Consider the following 21453-nt stretch of genomic DNA (forward strand, 5'->3'; position numbering starts at 1 on the left):
AAGCAATGAAAAGTTCTGTCACTGAGAAACTGAGCCATACTTTAGGGTTCTGAGAGAGAGGCCTAGGAGTGTGCTTGAAATGAATATCTCACTTTTTACTACAAAATTGTCTTTCAGCTGTAAAATATATTCTCACTACTGCCCTTGCTTTCCCTCTCACCCTTATTTTGAAAAACTGTAAGTAGGAAAAAGAAAAGCAATGCACATTTTACAAACTATTCTTTTGCACCAGTGCTTCCTAGAGCCAATGCCAAGCTAGACATCTTGGTGCACTCAGGCAGGAAGGCAGGTGGGACCTGGCCATACTCCCATTAAGAAGCTGCACTTCAGGCTGCATAGGTGGCTCAGTGGGTTAAGCCTCTGCCTTCAACTCAGGTCATGATCTCAGGGTCCTGGGATTGAGTCCTGTATCAGGCTCTGCTAGGCAGGGAGTCTGCTTCCTCCTCTTTCACTCTGCTTGCCTCTCTGCCTACTTGTGATCTATGTCAAATAAATAAAATATATTTTTTTAAAAAGCTGCATTTTGAGGCCGGCTAATAGGCGTCAAGTTACCTTTTATGCAGTTTTTTTTTTCTTTTCCCCAACTCCTGTGCGTTTAGTAGTCATGATTAAATGGTCCAGCCCTGTCACTGCCGCCGCAATAAAGTGTAGCCCCCACCGCCCGCCCACAAACTGGCAAAGAATAATTATCAAGAAATCCCCAAGGCGGCGTTGGAGCGCTGCGAAGGAGCGGCGGATCTGCAAGACCGCGGGGTCCCTCCGTCTCGTGAAAAACTCCGGCGCCCAACCTCAAAGACCCAGCACAGGAAGCCGGAAATTCCTCTCCCCCTTCCAGACCCAAGATGGCCCTTGGCTCCTAGCTCTAGCGTCTGGGTATAGGGCCCGAGCATGCGACATTAGGTGAGGTTACTTCTCCGTCCCCAGCCGCCAGTGAGATGCGTTGTGGATATGTCGGCGGCTAAGTCTGGGGCACGGCGCCGGCAAAGCCAAGAAGAAATGCCCAGGTTTGATAGAGGAAGCCAACAAGGCACTCTGCCTTATTCCACTGTCCCAAAGTTTTCCTTATGGGGCACAAAGGGGAAGAAATCGTAGCAGCCATCACCTGCTCCAAAGAACACCGAGCTATCGTTTCTCGTCCGTTAGGAATGGGGCCAGTATCCCGGCGTCCTCTCGGCCGACGCTTGGGGGCTGGAGCCGCTCTGGCCGGAGGCCGGCGTCTCTATGGTGCCGGCCGAGGGGCGGGTAAAGGGGCGGAGCCGCCGTTCGCGCTGCGGGCTGCCGGGTGGAAAGCCGAAGGTGGGCGCGGCAGAGCTCCGGGAGGGCCCGGGTGGGAGGGGGACTGAGCGGACTCCGCGAAGCTGCGTCCTGAGGTGGGAAGCCGTAGCTCCTGGTTCCCGAGGGGGAGGGCGTCAGGGGCGGCGAACGCGCGGGGCCCGAGAGCCAGCGGGGTGTGCTGGACGTTCGGCACTGTCCGGCGGTGCCGGGATGTGCGCGAAGCCCCGGCGTCTTCCTTGGGCTTCGTGGAGCCTTCGAGATTCCACAGGCACCCAGTCCTCGCCTAGGCTCTGTGTCCCTGGCGTGTCCCTGGCCCAGAGAGGGGTGACGGGGGTCTTGGCAGGAGTTGCCCATTGCCCTCTAACAGGCACGAGAGTCCCACGCGCCCCGGGTCCCTGGAGGCGTGAATACTCTAAGTGTGACAGAGTAGTACCCTGCTTGCATGGGAAATGCGGGGTTCCTCTGACGCCAGGGCTTCCTGCCCTCTTTTCTTAATCGGCATTTTAAAATTATTGCATCACACCAGCCTTGGGCAAGAATGATTTGGGAAATTGGCTGAGACTTGATATATGTTTAAATTGAGAATTGTATGTTTTATTCTTAATGGTACATGTAGGAACTAAACATCTTATATTCCGGCTATAAAAAGTTTCTGTGAAACTGAGCAGGATTTGTGTTTCTTTCCTTTGCAAATTACTGCGTTATATTTGGCACCTGCTCTGGGCATTATAGAATTAAAAATTTGAATATATTAGGGGCCCCTGGCTGGCTCAGTCTGTGGTGTGTGTGACCCTTGATCTTGGGGTTGTGAGTTCAAGCCCCGCATTCGGTGTTGAGACTACTTGTAAAAATTAAAATTTAAAAAATTAAATATATTAACTTCTACAGCACTGGCATTGAAAAAGACTTACTTGTAAAGCAATATTGTAGGTAGTTAATCAGATTTTGAAGTGCTTTTACCTCAGGTTTTTGTAAATATTTGTGTGAGGGGCGAGTGAAGCAGGGGAATTTTGGGGGAATTTGTTTGTTTTGACAGAAATATTTGTCTAAGATTATTAACAAAGTGCACAGTAGTGTATAATTAAAGTAACTGGCTAATTATGTTTGTGGAATTGAAGATTACTACTATGTATACTTAAAAGACCCCATAGTTGATGACATTCTACTATAATGGAATGCAGTGTAGCAGTTTGACCGTTGTAGAAAGTGGCTGCATGTCATAAGGACCTGTTAAGCTATTATGAGATAAGATGTCATCCCCAAAGTCGTTTTAGTTCATAAGCTGAGAGTTGCTTACCGGCTTACCCCCTGTTTTAATGCAATGAAATATTTATTAAATACCTTTAGCACATTAGATTTTATGCATGAGAGGCTTAAAAGAAAATTATAATTACTCTTGAGGGAACTACCCAACAAAAGTAAGTATGTAGACTAAACAAAGTTATTTTACAGTTTTTGAGGTTTCAGGGTCCATTCTGTTTGTAGGGGAGGGAAGGAAGTAGCAAAAAGAAGAAAAAGGTATGAAGAAAAATGGGTAGACTTGGGTGTCTTAGAGACAATAAATAAAGACAATACAATTATTAATGTTCTTTCTCCCCCCCCAAATGTGCTTTTTTCTTATCCTCAGAATCTAAGCCAAAGATGTTAAATCTATGCACTAATAGAGTGGAATAGATGTCAGAATTGTGTTTCTGGAACCACAATTATACCTTTATAAAAATGGAAAGAATATTGTGTTAGATACCTACTACTATATAACAAGTCACCCCAAAACTTAAAGGCTTAAAACATTTAACGAACATTATCTCATTGTTTCTGTTGGCTCAGACTTTGCCAGGGCTTAGCTGGGTGATTCCAGCCCAAAAGCCCATGCAGTTGGCATCCAGATGTTTGCAGGGCTCTGGGCACCTAAAAACTTGACTGTGGCTGAAGGATCTACTTCCATGTTCACTCATTAGCTTTTTGTTTCTCTCTCGTCAAGCAAACTGCTTTATACTTTCCATTTATAAGATGCATTTTGTGTTGCCCCATTAGGTGTATGTGTTCCTTTTCACAAAGCATGATATATTTTTATAAACAATAAGGTTTTCTTTTTCAGGTCACTAAATTGGGATCACCACTTAAGTACTTGAAGTGATCTTTTGATGTTTCACTTTGCTCGTAACATATCATAAGCTACCTCATTCTTTTAGAATCTCTACTTATGTTAAACACAAGGTTAGTAACATTTAAATATATTTTGGGGTGATAAAAATTTTTCCAAGAGTAAAAGAAGGTGGATGTCATGCAGCGGCTTTAGCGTGACATCATGCAATTTGCAGTTAAGTGGATAATGACCTCTTAATATTTGTTCCTTTCTGGGATAAGATTTGAACATAAATTTGTAATAAATACAGATTCGAGCATACATAGTTTGAATACAGATTCGAGCATAGTTGGAATAGTTTTCTGTTGGGCTTTTGCGTAAGTGTGTCCAGCCTACATTCTTAGACCCATCCACCTGAATGGCCTTCTTTCTTCTTTGGGCTAAATTGTAGGCCACAGCTTACTGAAGGAGGGGAATGTTGCTACTAGTGTAGCACCTCTCCAGCGTGGTCATTAAGTGAGGTTTGTGTGTCCCAGTTCCCATCCAGCTAAGTGGATACTGGCATCTATCCTTGGTGCAAAGGGATATTTTATAAAACTTAAAATTATATGCACTGAACCTTTAAACTGGTTGACTAAATCCATGCAAGTTTCAAGAGTTTATTTTGTAAAGTAGAAGCAAATGATTCATAATTTATGGAACTGTAAATCCTGAGGTTTATAGAAAGGTTTCATGACTTGGAGGTATCTTTTGCATTTTTCCACTTTGGTCTTGTTTGAAAGTACATTGAAGTCACTCATTTCCTCATCCTAGAAGAATCTGTACACTTTAACCTAATCTTAGTGCTTTTCAGAACAATTTTCATTATTGCAAATGGCCAAGAATTTGAGGATTGTTCTAGACTCCGTTATCATTAATAAAACTGTTGTTCTGTGCAAAGCAAGTCTTCATAATATGAAAGAATTAAAGAAATCTATAAGTTTATTTCACCTGCAGATAGAGAAATCTTTTTTTTTTTTTTTAAAGATTTTATTTATTTATTTGACAGAGAGAGATCACAAGTAGGCAGAGAGGCAGGCTGAGAGAGAGAGAGAGAGAGGAGGAAACAGGCTCCCCGCCGAGCAGAGAGCCCGATGCGGGACTCGATCCCAGGACCCCGAGATCATGACCTGAGCCGAAGGCAGCGGCTTAACCCACTGAGCCACCCAGGCGCCCTAGAGAAATCTTTGGTACAGACTTTGCCTATGTCAACTAATACATAAATATAAAAAATTATTTTTATATTATCAATTTGACTTATAAGAATTATATAAAATTTTTAGCTTATTGATGTTATATATTATTTTTATTAATAGATATTTATAATGTTATAAGTATATTTCTACTTTTCAAAAATTACACCTTTAAGGGACTGACTTTAGCATCCTGGTCTGAGTTATTTAATGACTTCTTACTAATTTCAGAGTAGCTCTATTTGCTTTGTGGTCATAATAGGAAGACATTGGAAATGTTTAGGGAATTATGGGCACCTGAGTGGCTCAGTTGGGTAAGTATCTGGCTCTTGGTTTTTGCTCAGGTTGTGATCTCAGGGTTGTGAGATCCAGCCCTGCTTTGGAGCCCAGCATCTGGCTCCACACTGGGCTTGGAGCCACTTAAGATTTTCTCTCTCCCTCTCCATCTGCCACGTTCACCCTTGCCCTCCCCCTCACCCATCAACTCAGGTGTTCTCTTGCGCAAGCACTCTCTCTCTTGAAGAAAAAAAAAAGAAAAGAAATGAAAAGAAAATGTTTAGGGAATCCAAGAAAGGGGGGGAAAGTACTAATCATATGTAAGCCCATGGGTGAAATATAAACCAAGTCAACAGTTTTCTGTATTTTTAAAATGTGCAGTATATGTACATATTTTTTCACAAAAATTAACATTTTACATATTTTATAGACTTCCTTTTAAATTTTAATATGTTGAGTATCTTTCCATGCCAGTAAAGATGGGAATAGTTATTATAGTTACTTTTTAATGGTTGCATAATTTTGTGGCATTTATTTCACTAGTCTCATGACTAGTGACTTTGTACATAACAGTTTCTAATTTTTCCTTATAATAATGCCATGCTAAATATCCATATGTAACTTTTTTTTTTTATTTAAATCTGCCTATTTTTGGGTTGCCTGGGTAGCTCAGTCAGTTAGGCAGCTGCCTTCTGCTCCTGTGGTGATCCCAGGCTCCTGGGATCGGGCACCACATCAGCCTCCTTGCTCAGCGGGGAGCCTGCTTCTCCCTCTGCCTGCTGCTCACTGTGCTTGTACTCTCTCTCCCTCTCTTTCTTACAAATAAATAGATTTTAAAACTTTTTCCAGAAAATAAACTAAAGATAATTTTGACCTCCTCTCTAAAAATCAACCTAGCTGAACTATATAAAAGTTTGTTTAAAAATTCATGTAAATATCCCAAACTTGATAACTAAACTGATTACCAAAGCTATCAAATCATAGACATTTTCCAGGTAGCTAGTCAACAAAACTGATTCCCTTTTTTTTTTTTTTTTTTTTTTTTTTTTAAGATTTTATTTATTTATTTGACAGGGAGAAATCACAAGTAGATGGAGAGGCAGGCAGAGAGAGAGAGAGAGAGAGGGAAGCAGGCTCCCTGCCAAGCAGAGAGCCCGATGCGGGACTCAATCCCAGGACCCTGAGATCATGACCTGAGCCGAAGGCAGCGGCTTAACCCACTGAGCCACCCAGGCGCCCCATGATTCCCTTTCTTAATTTAATCAGGGAAATGTTCTATTATATTGCAAAACTCTGGTCCATGTGGATGTGACATTTTAAAACCTAGAGTTGTTGTTTTCTTTTTTTTTAAGATTTTATTTATTTATTTGACAGAGAGAGATCACAGGTAGGCAGAGAGGCAGGCAGAGAGAGAGGGGGAAGCAGTCTCCCTGCTGAGCAGAGAGCCCGATGTGGCGCTCCATCCCAGGACTCTGGGATCATGACCCAAGCTGAAGGCAGAGGCTTCAACCCACTGAGCCACCCAGGAACCCCAAACCTAGAGTTTGATTAAACAGCTCTACTATATTAAACTATGCATTGCAGGTTGAACCCATGATCCAATCTCAGTTTTCATCTGAGGATTGACTCTCTCCAGTACTACTTAGCAATTAAAGCCTAACAGATTAACTACTAGCATGCACTCCTCTTCCTGTCCAGCATAGTATATTTATGAGTATGCTGTCCTTATGTGACTGAAAGAAACAGATCCCACTTTCTACAATATGTGCTGAGAAGGCCAAATACTCTTTTCCAACCTCCCTTGCAGCTAGTCATTTGATGTAGGCTCAGCCAGTTGGACACATACCCTGCCCCCCTCTAAATATTATTATGAAATCAAATAAGCAAATACTTGAGATTTTATTTATTTATTTGACAGACAGAGATCACAAGTAGGCAGAGAGGCAGGCAGAGAAAGAGGAAGGGAAGCAGGCTCCCTGCTGAGCAGAGAGCCCAATGCGATGCAGGGCTCTATCCCAGGACCCTGGAATCCTGACCTGAGACAAAGGCAGAAGCTTTAACCCAGTGAGCCACCAGGTGCCCCAAAATAAGCAAATACTGCCAACAGTCTTCCAAGGCAGCAGCAGATAGCCCTGTCTGCACTGGTGCAGTGCCAGTGGTAATATCTGGTGACAGGTTAGGCAGTGGAAGCTGGGCTCAATGGTGGGGAGGTCTTCATGGGACAAATTGATGTCATTTTCACTGAGGCGCTTGAGGCATAGCACTGAAGCCTGGCAAATCTGTGATTTCCCAATTTCCTTTTTTTAAAGATTTCATTTATTTATTTGTCAGAGAGAGCACACAGGCAGGCAGAGTGGCAGGCAGAGGCAGAGAGAGAAGCAGGCTTCCTGCCAAGCAAGTAGCCTGATGGAGGACTCGATCCCAGCACCCCAGGATCATGACCTAAGCTGAAGGCAGTGGCTTAACTGAATGAGCCACCCAGGCATCCCTCCCAATTTCCTTTTAATAAAGTGTTTTTGCATGTACTGTCCAAGTGTTTTGTTTTCCATGCACTTAAGAATCCTAACTGATACAGGATTGTAATTAAATAATAATTGTTCCTCTAATCGTTTAGTATTATATACACATTCCCCACCCCCCCCCAACACACACACTGATTCGATTTCTGGTATTCACCTTTCAATACTTATGTTACTCTGCTTTTCCAAGTTTATTGTCATTAACTCTCCTCAATGAAGTTTAGAAACACTTTGTGAAGTTCCTAAAAGAAAAATCCCAGTATGATTTTATTTAGAATGATATTAAATTTATAGATTCCAATTGAGGAGAATAGCACCATCAATGTTGTCTTCTTAGTAAAATGGTCTGGCTGTCTTGTGCTAGTTAAGTTCCATTAAAGAAGCAGAACTACTTTTCCTGCCAAAGAGTGTGGGATTTATACAGGGATTAGACATTCTATAATTGCGGGGGCTGAGAAAGCAGTCTGGGCAGACTCCTGCCTCTGAGTCCGTTGTTGAGCCTGAAGTAGTTATAAGTCAGGTAGACAGACACAGTCGAGAAGGGAAAGTGGATGTGGAGAAGAGCAAGGACCAAATGGAATCTGCATTGGCTTCTCACCAACTCCGGTTTTGATGCTGGGGGTGATCTACAGGAGAGGCTAGCACTCTTGACCCTGGGATTGCACATGCAGACCCAGGATTTGGAGAAGTTGAAGGAGCTGCAGGCCAGCCCGCTTCCCGTGCCAACAAGGTGAGCTAACAGATCATATGCAAGCTCCACATGCAGTAAGCCAAGAACTTCACAAGGAAGGGAATTCTGGAATCTGTGCTTTTAGCTAAGCTGAGCTGACATAGTACAATTGATTGATCTTTCTGTCCTTTAATACAGGTTTATTGTTTTCTTCATAAATATTTCTTGTTTAGTTTATCCCTTGGTATTTGGGTTTTTATTACCATTGTGAATATTCTTTCCCATTGATGATGGCTTGTCTGTTATAAAGATTAGTTTAGTATTTATCTTGAATTAGCCACCATTCACAACTTAAATTCTAATGATTTTCAATGGATTCTCTTGAATCAGCAGTCATTTTCACTTGCAAACTAATGTAATTATCTTTTTGTTGCTGGTAAGGTAATGATACATTTTCTTTCCCCCTCCCTCTTTTTTTCCTTGCTTCCTTACATGGAATGAAACTGCCAGAACAATATTCTAATAGCTATACAATTTCTTTCTTTCTTTTTTTTTTTTTTAAGATTTTGTTTATTTGACAGACAGAGATCACAAGTAGACAGAGAGGCAGGCAGAGAGAGAGAGAGGGAAGCAGGCTCACTGCTGAGCAAAGAGCCTGATGCGGGACCCGATCCCAGGACCCTGAGATCATGACCTGAGCCGAAGGCAGCGGCTTAACCCACTGAGCCACCCAGGCGCCCTAATAGCTATACTATTTCTTAATTTAAGGTAATTGTCTCTTGGTTTTCATCATTTTGGTTTCTAGTAAACTAGTGTTTCCTCAATGTTTAGTGAATATAGAAATTACTTGGTATTCATACTTGCTAAAAATGCAGATCCCAGGAATGGACATTACATTTTGCTGAATACCTTTTAAAGTATTTAATATGCAGTTCCTGCTGGATAACAGATCCAGTGTATGAAGATTTTTCATGAAGTCATTCAACACTTATTGAGCACTTAGTTTGCATAAAAGGTATAGTAGTGAACAAAGTTGACTGAGTCCTTGCTCTCTGAACTTTTGTTTTCCTTCCTAAAATGTGTATAGAGCATAAATACTTGAACGAAGTCTTTTGGCTCTAAAGGTATTACTTGAACCATCATTTAAGCTTAGTTTCTTTGAGCTAACTAGGCCACTCTATTTTTCTTTTTAACCAGTTTAAAAGTGATGAATTGTATTGCACTGTGGTCAGAGAATTTGGTCTGAACAGTTCCAGTTTTTAGATTGTATTAAAGTTTTTCTTACAGATGAGTAAATGAGTAGTTAGCTTTTGTAAGTGTTTCATAGACATTTGGAATGTGTTTTCTGTGTAAAATATGTAATTTTAGATCTGCATATGAAATCAGACTTGTAATTATATATTATTTAGACTATCTATACCTATTTTTGGCTACTTGGTATATTTTACATATTTTACTGCTTTGCAGTTTGTCATGTAAGCATCTTCTTTTTTTGAAGGTTCTATTTATTTATTTTTAGAGAGAGAACAAAAGTGCAAGAGAGAGCAGGTGCAGGGGGAGGGACAGAGGGAAAGGGAGAAAGATTTTCAAGGAGACTCCACTCTGAGCATGGAATCTGACTCAGGGCTCGATCCCAAAACCCTGAGTTCATGACCTGAGCTGAAATCAGGGGTCGGACGCTTAACCAACTGAGCCACCCAAGTGCCCTGTAAGCATCTAACTTTACTATGACTTGAATATTTTACCCCTTTTATCCCACTAAGTCTTTTGCCATGAATTTTGTATTTGATATTAATATTATCATGGCTGCTTTATTTGGCTTCTATATTCTAGATATATATTTTTCATCTCTTGATTTTGTATATTGTCGAGACTTTTTGTTTGAGATATTTTCTTATGAACAATAACTTGGATGTTTCCTTTTGTCCCAGTCTGTTTCTTTATAGATAAATTTAATACGTTCACATTTATTGTGGTATTTGTGTTTGATGTTTGGTCCCTTTTGCTTTTTTGGGAGGGTTGGGGTGACAGTAAAGTCTTTTTTATTTCCTTTTCTGTTTTGCTGTACTGATCAAGTTTTCTTTATTCCTCTTCTTTCTCCCTAGTAATTTAGAAGTCTGTTCCTCCATTCCTTTCCCCCCAGAAATTGTATATAGCTGTTATAATTTATAAGGCAAAACTATTGAAATTTATGACTGTCACAGAGGTGTCGTAATTTAATTTAGGTAGAATTCTAGAGTCATGATCCTTTTCTTTCAGAGGTTTATTAATGTTGCCCCACGGTATTTTTGGCATTTATTTTTGGTATTAATCACATGCTGTTTTTGCAGATAATCTTTTTTGGGTGAAGAGGGGCATGATCTCTATAAACTCTTGTTTTCAGAGTGCTCCTTTTACATGAAAGCCTGCTGTTGTTATTGATAACAAAGTATATACACACACACATACATATATATATATACATATATATTTAAAGATTTTATTTATTTATTTGACAGACAGAAATCACAAGTAGGCAGAGAGGCAGGCGGGGGTGGGGGGAAGCAGACTCCCCGCTGAGCAGAGCGCCCCATGTGGGGTTCGATCCCAGGACCTTGGGATCATGGCCTGTGCAGAAGGCAGAGGCTTTAACCCACTGAGCCACCCAGGCGCCCCTCTTTTCATTCTCTTAACATAGTCTTTCAAAGAGCAGATGTTCTTAATTTTGATGAAGTTCAGTTTATCGATTTTTAAAAAACAGATTGAACTTTTGATGTTGCTTCTGAAAGCTCTGCACAGTCTAAGGACCCCAAAATATTCTCTTTCCTTCCAAAATTTTTATAATTTTATGTTTTATTTTAAAACTTGTGATCCAGGGGCGCCTGGGTGGCTCAGTGGGTTAAAGCCTCTGCCTTCAGCTCAGGTCATGATCCCAGGGTCCTGGGATCGAGCCCCACATTAGGCTCTCTGCTCAGCAGGGAGCCTGACTCCTCCTATCTCTCTCTCTCTCTCTCTGCCTACCTCTCTGCCTACTTGTGATCTGTCTGTCAAATAAATAAAAATCTTTAAAAAAAAAAAACAACTTGTGATCCATTTTGTCTTAATAAATGTATACTGGAGTAAAGTATGGTTTGAGGTTCATTATTTTTGTATGTGGATATCCTCTTGTTCCAGCAACATTTAGTGAAAGGACCATCTTTTCTCTATTTACTTGCTTTTGCATGTGTGGACCTAATTCTTTTTTTAAAATTTCTTTTTATCGGCTCAGGTCATGATCTCAGGGTCCTGGGATCGAGTCCCACATCGGGCTCTCTGCTCAGCAGGGAGCCTGCTTCCTCTCTCTCTCTGCCTGCCTCTCTGCCTACTTGTGATCTCTCTCTGTCGAATAAATAAATAAAATTTCTTTTTAAAATTTATTATTACGATTATTAAATAGGCTTGATACCCAGTGTGGAGCCAAACACAGGGCTTGAACTCACAATCCTGAGATTAAGACCTGAGCTGAGATCAAGAGTCAAGTGTTCAACCAACTGAGCTGCCCAGGATCTTTTTCTGATCCCACTTTCCATTTCCATCCTGTTCACTGCTGTATTTGTCCGTCCTTATACTGCAGTTATGTAAGACTTGAAGTCAGATGGTGTAAGTCCTTCAACTTAGTTCATCTTTTTCCAAGTTGTTTTCCTGTTCTAGGTTTTTTGTGTTCCCCTACAAAATGAGCTATGGGTAGTTTTTAATTATGAAATGGTAATTGAATCATTCTTAATACATCATTTAGTTATTCTTTAGTTGCAGAATTAAAACAATATGAAACAAAAACTTCAGGTATCACATAATATTGATAACTTTAACTGGATAAATGATTTCAGTATTCTATGCCAGTTAACTACTCAGCACAGAATTATGATTACCTTTTTACCAATTGAAGTTCTGTGGTTAGAGGCAACAAAAGAAAAAGGGATTTATTGGAAGAATGCTGGGTTAGGTCATAGAAATAAACGGTAAGCTGTAAGAGCTAAGGCAGCTCTGAGAAACTTGAAGATTGAACCTGAGGAATTAATGTCCTTAGGTTCTTTTTTTTTTAGGCTGCTCTACATAGTGGAATCCAGGTCTGTAAGAAGAGAAAATTCTAGAAGGAAATCTGATTAGTCCAGCCTGGATCACCTTAATGACCAGATTATTTATCACCAGTCTAATCACTACTAGAAAATGATGACTCATTAGTAATTGCTAACTAATTACTACTACTGATAAGAGAAACAGAGAATTCTAATCCACCAGCTCCAGAGTTTGGGTATTGTGATGAGCAGTTTTCCTTAAAAAAGGATATGCTGTTTTCAGAAGTCTGGAAAATAGTTGCTGAGTACACAAACACAATAGTTGCCCACTACCATGTAGCACACATTACTGAGCAATAGAACTATTTGATGACCTCAAAGTTGTTGTTCCTATAAAGCTAACCTATTCTCTTTGGGCTGCATGGCATATTGTATATAACATGTAAAAGTACAATTTTGTTATATTTGAAAGCACTAGGAGAGTGGTCTTAAATGTTCTCACCACATGCACAAAAAGGTAACTATGTGAGATGATGGAAATGTTAACTAACCTTATTGTGGTCATCAGTTGACAACATGTTTGTATATGAAACCATCACAGTGTACATGTTAAACTTAGTAAGTGTTCTCTATTAATTATATCTCAGTGAAGCTGAGAAAAATAAAGTGAGATTACTGACAACTGTTTAAAAAAAAGAAATACTAGTTTTTACAGCTTGGTTTTCTTTTTCTTTTCTTTTTTTTTAAGATTTTATTTATTTTATTTGACAGAGATCACAAGTAGGCAGAGAGGCAGGCAGAGAGAGTGGGGGAAGCAGGCTCCCCACTGAACAGAGAGCCTGATGTGGGGATCTGTCCCAGGACCCTGAGATCATGACCTGAGCCGAAGGCAGAGGCTTAACCCACTGAGCCACCCAGGCACCCCACAGCTTGGTTTTGTATTTGTGAAATTATTGCTGAGACTGTTTTGTTTAAATGTTTCATGGCATTAAGCTTTGCATGGTGGTGGTATCGTAGCCAATGAGGTTTATCCAAGGTGTGATTATTGCTTATTGAAATGTTATATGCATTAACATTTTCTTCTGTGTCCTATTTTAGGGTGACTGGGAATGTAAATAAGAATAAGCTGTTTGTTTCCTGATGGCTTTTAGTATATACTGACATACTGTCTGTGATGGCGTCTGAGGCTGAGAAGACCCATGCTTTACTCCAGTCTTGTAGCACAGAGTCTCTTATTTCCAGCCTTGGTCTGGGGATGTTTTGCCTAGTAGCCGACAGACTTCTTCAGTTTTCCATAATTCAGCAAAATGACTGGCTTCGAGCCCTCTCTGATAACGCCATACATTGTGTGATTGGCATGTGGTTGTGGGCAATCGTCATTGGCGTCAAGAAGACAACTGACTTTGGAGAAATCATTTTAGCTGGATTTTTAGCCTCTGTTATTGATGTAGACCACTTTTTTCTAGCTGGATCTTTATCTTTAAAGGTAAGAAACATATATGTTTAATATTTCTGGTCTTTAATTTCTTTAGCACCGTTATATTGATATTCATAGCATCCTTTTAGAGCTAGAGAAGATTATCCTTATTTTAAAATAAGGAAGCCCATTCATCCAGTTGTTTTTTTTTGAGCACTTAGTACTTCCCTGAAGGCAAACAAAGACATGTTGCTAATCAAGTCACTGGCATCACCAAGTGCCAAGGATGCATACAGAGCTAAGGACTCAGTAAATGGACCTGGGGAGTTCTGTGCTGACTTTACAGAGGATGGTACATAGCCAAGTCTTAAAGGACACATTAATCAACTGGCTTAAAGTAATGGGGATCATTCTCAGGGCTCTCCTGGGTCTTTTTTCACTGTTCTTTCTTCAGGACCACACTTATAATTTCCCCCTTATTCTTCATGTTTCACAGTTAGTATGTGGCTTCTTAGTGTTCCCTAACAGGAGAAGAGCTTTAAGATGATTCTTAGTCCTGGAGAATGACTTCAGTGGATTCATTCCCCAGTCCCTTGTGGGGCCAAAGGTGTGCATTTCCATGGGCTGATTAGGGCACAGTCCCTGGTGAGAACGTTGATGAGTTTCGATGAGGTGTTTAGCTATATGGTGACCTGTTGGCTTTGCAAATGAACTAAGCCTGAAATACAGTTCAGATAATATTCTCTAAGTGTCAACAGATTTTCCTACCTTTTCTGTGTTTATGATCTGTAAACACTCACAGAGCAAGGACTTTGCTTTATTCACCACTGGCCTGGAACAGTGCCTGGCTCATCTAGTAGGCATTCAGTAGATACTTGTTGAATGAATGAGAAATGATTATTTCTTCCTTTTAGGTGTCACATACCAGGTATTTCTCAGAGGTTGTCTTACTTATTAAAAAACTTCATCAGTAAGGAATCAGTAATTCCTGATTAAAGACAAATTAATAACATGTATTTGAGATTGGAATCAGAAGACGTGAGTTTGAATCCTAGTACTTGGTGTTAGCAGAGCGCTTTCTTCTTTAAGTCTCAATGTCCTCATCTGTAAAGTGTGGGTTCTGTCATTGCTTACCTCACAGGGCGCTCATGTGTGTTAAATGGGCATGTTAACAGACAGACCCCGACAAATACTTCCCAGTCAATGTTAGTAGAGATTGGGATAAGCTATCACTCATCATAAAAAGTGTGGTTCATAAATGCATTCATCTAGAACTTAGTGTAATTTTAAAAAAACATTTAGGCTCCGTACTGTATTTATTCTTTGATTCACTTAGAAGCAGTAGTGTTGAGAATATAAGCCAGAGAGACAAATTCAGTCTCCCTCTTACCCCCTGTACAACCTGGGGAAGCTACTTGGCCTCTGTGAGCCACAGCTTCCCCCTCTGTGAAATAATCCCTAACTCATACAACTGTTACAGGGATTAAATGAGATAGTGCATATTAGGGTAGCACAGTGCTGGTATTGATCCTTTTTTTTTTTTAAATGAAATCTAAACTTTTCTTCACATTAACCATAAGATTGTATGTGATCATTAGTAATAAATACCAAAACTAAAATAAGTATTTATGATACTAAGGTTTTTTTTTTTTTGTTAAGATTTTATTTATTTATTTGACAGAGAGAGATCACAAGTAGGTGGAGAGGCAGGCAGAGAGAGAGGGGGAAGCAGGGTCCCCAGCGAGCAGAAAGCCTAATGTGGGGCTCAATCCCAGGACCCTGAGATCAGGGCATGAGCCAAAGGCAGAGGCTTTAACCCACTGAGCCACCCAGGCTCCCCAATGATACTAAGTTTTAAGTGTCTATTGTTCCTTCCATTTATCAGTGATCTATTTTTACTTCCTTGATTTTATGATCATGTCCTCTTCTTCTTTCATTTTTCATTATTTTTCTATGAATGAAAAATCTGGATTGAGATTTTACACATCAGACAACAAACAGAAATTTCTTGTTTCTTCTTTAGCATCTATTAATTTAAATAGACTTCACAAATGAAAGTGTAAAGAGTCAGTGTAACTCCAAACATCCAGAACGTAACTTCAGCTTCAGACTGTTGCTCTCTTCCAAGTTAGGGCTTACCACAGGCTTCCTCGCCCTACCCTGCTGTTGAGGAGCCTGGTTCAGTGTGGCTGTGCAAGGAAAAACCAAGGTGGAGACAAGGTTGGAATAACAATATAGAAATGTAGGTGGTTCATGATCCCGGGGTCAGGGGATAGAGCCCCACATTGGGCTTCTTGCTCAGCGGGGAGCCTGCTTTTCCCTCTGCTGCTCGGTGTTTGTGCTCTCTCTCTCTCTCTCTGACAAATAAATAAATAAAATCTTAGGGAAAAAACCTAACAATGCAGAAATGTTATGTGTTCTGCCAAAGTAGAAATAAAAGAGCTAAAAATAGGGAGAAGGAAGAAGAATGTAGCATAAACTCTTTGATAGTAAGTAGGTGAGAGTTAAAGACACTGGTTTAAGGATCGTGTGACTGCACATGGTGGCAAGGTACAGTCTCTTCTTTTTTTTTTTAATTTTTTATTTTTTATAAACATATAATATATTTTTATCCCCAGGGGTACAGGTCTGTGAATCGCCTGGTTTACACACTTCACAGCACTCACCATAGCACATACCCTCCCCAATGTCCATAACCCCACCCCCTCTTCTCCCAACCCCCCTACCCCCAGCAACCCTCAGTTTGTTTTGTGAGATTAAGAGTCACTTATGGTTTGTCTCCCTCCCAATCCCATCTTGTTTCATTTAGTCTCTTTAATAGACAGATGCCTTGTATTTTAATGGTGGGAAGTTATGCCTCTAGTTTTTTGTTGTTTGTTTTTTTTTTTAATAAGGACCGATTTTTTTTTCTCCTCCTTTTTTTCTTTACCACCTAGTGTCCAAATGATTTCTCCCCCTTCGTTTTTGCCATCTTCTCCCTCAGGACCAATGCCTTTTAAAGCCTTGAATTATTCACACTTTTAAGTCCTTGCTTTGTAGCCAGTGCTCTGATCAACTAGGACCATTTCCAGTGTTTCTCTTTCCAGTGGTAATTATAGATCAGTCTTAGGTCCCTTCATCTTTCCTGGCTTGTGGTGGAAGTGTGAGAGAAAGTGCACTGATGTAGTCTGTATTTTAATACTTGAGAGTGTTTGAAGTTTTGGGCACCCTCTGACTTGTGTCTGTGCTGAGTGGGGTTTGGTGTAGTTTTATTTGCCCTTGTCTATAATGTTTTTGAGGATGTGTGGGGAGATTTGGCTTAGACAACCTTCTGCCCTTAGCTTCCTTTTTTTAAATACACATATAATATATTTTTATCCCCAAGGATACAGGTTTACACACTTCACAGCACTCACCATAGCACATACCCTCCCCAATGTCCATAACCCCACCCCCCCTTCTCTCAACCCCCTACCCCCCAGCAACCCTCAGTTTGTTTTGTGAGATTAAAAGTCACTTATGGTTTATCTCCCTCCCAATCCCATCTTGTTTCATTTATTCTTCTTCTATCCCCTTAACCCCCCATGTTCTTAGCTTCCTTTTTATGTAAAAATTATCTTATTGAAAATTAGCCTTTAGAGTATGTGAGAACAAAACCTCACTCAAGAATCATTCAGGGATTAACCCTGAAATTTTCGTTTGTTAAGTTATTGATTACATTTTTTATAATGGTTTAACATTTTTACTGGAGTTTAACTCAGCTTTATAATAATTTTTTAAAATAATAGACTCTTTCTAAATGTTGTAAGTGCATTCTGAAAATATTCAAGGCTAGTATAAAATGGTTACAACAAAAACATTTCCCTTTCATGTCTTTATTAATAGAAGAATATTTTATTCACTTGTGAGATTTTTTTCAATGTTTAGAGGCCCCAGATAATTCCCTAAAACCAAATTTACACAAACCATACATTTGGTATATAAATTACATTTGTATTGTGACTTTTCTAAGCAAATAATAGGAAACTTTACAAAATTAATCACCATGTTCTTGAGATCTTCAAAGAATTTCCCACTCACTTTTCTTTGCTTTATAAGTAACAGACTTAATATATGTATTCAGAGGTGACACAGAAAATGTTTCCATTGTATTTCTAATAGACTCCTAGAAAATGTTTTAGAATATTAAGAAGCATCTACCAAATTTTGTTTGCCAAGAAGGAAATGATGCTAGCTACTGCTCTCCCCGGCAGGCTGCTTTGACTCTTCCACGAAGACCTTTTCTTCACTGCTCTACTGTCATTCCAGTTGTGGTTCTGACCCTGAGGTTTACTATGCACCTTTTCAAGCTCAAGGACTCATGGTGCTTTCTTCCCTGGATGTTATTTATATCCTGGACATCACATCATATCCGAGATGGAATTCGTCATGGCCTGTGGATATGCCCATTTGGAAAAACCTCTCCTTTGCCATTCTGGCTTTATGTTGTCATCACCTCCTCTTTACCTCACATCTGTTCATTCGTTATGTATTTCACAGGGACCAGACAAATGATGTCTTCAAAACATGGGATCCATATTGATGTCTGAGCTAACCGTATGCCAGGCTTCAAGAAGCAGATGGTTTTGATAATGACAATTAAGGGGAGCTAACACTATCAAGTGAATTTTTAACAATATATTAATTATTATAATTCCTGAATCATCTTGCTCAGGAGGCATGTACACTTTTTAAAAAAATTATATTAAATTATATATTTGTTGTAATTCTTTCTTCTGTAACACACTACTACAATATTAGAGTTTGATTTATCCCATAAGAGATTTTGTTTGTTTCTTCTGTTTACCTGGCTCTACTAATAGATCCTAGTAGATTCAGATCCTGTTAAGTTTTCGGTATGCGTTTGAGGCAGTCCCTTTCAGGATGAAGAACAGATCAAATCGTAGGGCTACTAATTTGCAAAAAGTCACATTTGTAGCGACATTTTCCTGAGATACTGCAACAGTGCAACAGCCAACATAAACGAGATCGTGTGTAAGAAGTAGAGTGAACACTCCCATTTCTGTATTTCATGTCTATTGGTCCTGATGATGGTGTGATTGGCCACATACTTCAGTACGTTGCAATTACTGGCAGAATCCTTTTCTGCACCCTTTTGAGAAATCATTATAATACCCATATGAGATAGTAACGAACCGTAGATCTAGATGATTTTTTCAGGAATCACTTTAGGAAATAATTATTGTAATATGTTGACTGTAGTAACATCCTGCTCAAGTATTAATTTTTTAGTATCTTTGTCCAAAAATCTCATGTGTTACAGTTTTAACTGTTCTGAAAAAGTGACTAAATTTGACAAAATATTTGTTAAAAGTTAACAAAATATTGATACGTGGCTTATAACCATGTAATTTGAACTGACACAAAAAAGGACTTAACCAGTTTCTTCAAATGTAAAATCCTGAATGTGCCATTAAAATTGTTTTAGTTGCTGCCAATTTGTTTACACACTATTTTAAAGTATATCGGTTAAATAATTTTTAAAATACCTGCCTGATACTGGCAAACAAAACATGGGTTTTTCAAAATGAAGGATTTTTAGGAAATTTGCTTTTGCCTTCCTTCTTGCAGGTTGATCTCTTAAAAATGATGACCTTTATTAGAGAAAGAAAATTTAGTTGCTGTAAAATTTTACATTTTCAGTTTAATATTCCTTTGATATAAAAGTCAGTGTCCTAACAGCACTTGCTTTTTTTTTTTCAGTATCCTATGTACCATTTGCTGTCTTTAGATTTTCTTACACATTTGTGATTTGTAATGCTAGTGATTGTGTGCCTTATTCTCCGAGAGATGCTGAAGCAATGCCTTATCCAAAGCACATTTTTCTTATTTATTAAGTTAAACAGAGCTCTGTAAATTGTTGTAAAGGTTCACACTCTTTAGTTTTTCTTTTTGTTGTTAACCAATTAGTTGCAATCAATTATGTTTTAGAATCTATTAGATTGTAAATCTAATAGATCTTTCATGAGCAATGATTGTGTCAGTTTGTTTGGTATAATGAATATTATATAGTGGGGGCAAATTTGAATAAGGTAGAGATTTTTTAAGTATATAATTTCAGAAATCAATGGAAATAAAGCATATATCTTGTATCACCTTTTCTAAGTTATAAAACTCTACTTTTGTCTTTCTCCGTATCAAACCAGGAAATACCATTAAAATCTAGGGCCTTATTTAAGAGTGTCACTCTGGCATTTTGGGGACTGTCCTCTAACTTTTTGTACTAGATGGGAATTCACTTTGCCCATGACTCCTTGCTCAAAACAATAACTACAGATTTTAAGTGTGGGTTTATCCTTGTTCCTTTCTCTACCGTCAGAAATGCTCCTTGTCCTCTAAATGGTCTATAACAGCTGTGGTTGTATCCTCTAGAAATAGAACAGCCAATTTCCCATGCCACCATTTTGCTTTTTTTTTTTTCTTTCTTATTTAAAAAGTTTGTGTCAATACAACATTATATTGAAAATTGGATTCTGTCTTGTTTGCATGTAGGTGTTTCCTCTAGCCACTAGATGTCCTCCATTCGCTTAATGGAGGCTGGTCCACTGACCTGACCTTACAATCTACTGTTTTCTTGAGGCATGTTAGTTACGCTAACTACTCAGAAGAACTTCCACCATTGAACTGTTTTCCACTCATCCTCAAGCCTAGCTTCCTTTAAGTGGTGGGCTGAGTTGAGACTCCCATGTATCCTCCCTCACCTCCTGTCTTCAACCTGGGCAGCTACCGTCACCACCTCCAATCAGGCGGACACTCCCCGGCTCCTTTTCCTTTTGACAATTACTTAGTTTTTCCCATTTTCCCAACTAAAGAGGAGAGGAAATAGGGGCTATTCTGGTCCTGGCTCACTGCTATCATGGCTAAACCTTTTATCCACCGTAGGTATCAGTTTTCTTTCATTTGATATCCCAATATATTACTCATTCTCAATCTTATCCTCACAGGCTACTCTCTCAGACTCACTTTCACTTTCCTTGATGATATGAGCAGCTGGATCTCTTTTTTCCTTTTATTCCAACCCTTGATTTTACCCTCAGTCATCAGATGACTCACCTAAAAATTCCCTTCTTCTAACCACTGACTCATCACCGCATCACATCAGCCATGCACCAGTACAACAGTCCTCCATACCTCTTTGGAGGACATTGCTAATTTCTGAGATCTCAGATGTTGACTTTTTCTAGGTCACTGGTTCTCAAACTCTAACATACATGAGAATCATCTGTAAGACTTGTTAGAACAGGAGTTCCTTGAGACCTTCCTCCAGAGTTTTGACTCCATAGGTCCCAAGAACTTGCATTTCTAAAAAGTTCCCAGTTGATACTGAGAAGGTGAAATGAAATGGGGTCCCTTGTGTCAGGGGGTTTTAAAATGCAGCCGGGAGTCCATGAAGGAGGTAGGCCTTTTGCACGTCCTTACTGGTGGAACCATGAACTTTTTTTTTTTTTTTTTTTTAAGATTTTATTTATTTATTTGACAGAGAGAAATCACAAGTAGATGGAGAGGTAGGCAGAGAGAGAGAGAGGGAAGCAGGCTCTCCGCTGAGCAGAGAGCCCGATGCGGGACTCGATCCCAGGACTCTGAGATCATGACCTGAGCCGAAGGCAGCGGCTTAACCCACTGAGCCACCCAGGCGCCCAAACCATGAACTTTTGAACTGGGCCAGACAGCAGATATTCCAAGGACTCAGCCTGAACACCTGCAGCTTGCTATAGTTAGAGACTTTGCTTAGCGATAGCCTTAGTAACCAATTATATTGAATCAAGAGTAGCTTTCTGCCCTCAAAACCAATAAAAAAATTTTTGTAAACAACCTATAAAAACTTTACTTTTTTGCTTTAAAAACCTGACTTTGCTCTCTAATGGGACACTATTTGGGTTACTACCCAAATTTGTGTACCTCGAA

General features: G+C 39.6%; 1 protein-coding gene across 7 annotated transcripts; it reads left to right on the plus strand.

Moving 5' to 3' along the window:
* Positions 1-722: 722 nt before the first annotated feature.
* Positions 723-19657, plus strand: TMEM267 (transmembrane protein 267). 7 transcript variants are annotated; one of them, XM_032337464.1, is made up of 4 exons: positions 723-900; positions 3374-3492; positions 13191-13578; positions 17742-19657. In XM_032337464.1, the coding sequence occupies exons 3-4, from the start codon at positions 13267-13269 to the stop codon at positions 18075-18077; spliced, it is 648 nt and encodes a 215-aa protein (XP_032193355.1). In that variant the 5' UTR covers positions 723-900; positions 3374-3492; positions 13191-13266; the 3' UTR covers positions 18078-19657. The 7 variants fall into 7 exon arrangements, with proteins under 7 accessions (XP_032193355.1, XP_032193353.1, XP_032193354.1 ...); XM_032337462.1 differs by lacking the exon at positions 723-900 and adding an exon at positions 930-1370; XM_032337463.1 differs by lacking the exon at positions 723-900 and adding an exon at positions 930-1296.
* The last annotated feature ends 1796 nt before the right edge of the window (positions 19658-21453 follow it).

This window comes from Mustela erminea, chromosome 3 (assembly GCF_009829155.1).
Source record: "Mustela erminea isolate mMusErm1 chromosome 3, mMusErm1.Pri, whole genome shotgun sequence".
Classification (NCBI taxonomy): domain Eukaryota; kingdom Metazoa; phylum Chordata; class Mammalia; order Carnivora; family Mustelidae; genus Mustela; species Mustela erminea.

Excerpts from the sequence above, each read along its gene's own strand:
- TMEM267 (XM_032337464.1), top strand. The coding sequence starts at position 13,267 with ATGGCGTCTGAGGCTGAGAAGACCCATGCTTTACTCCAGTCTTGTAGC. Across the intron at positions 13,579-17,741 it reads CTGGATCTTTATCTTTAAAG|GCTGCTTTGACTCTTCCACG; the intron begins GTAAGAAACATA and ends TCTCCCCGGCAG.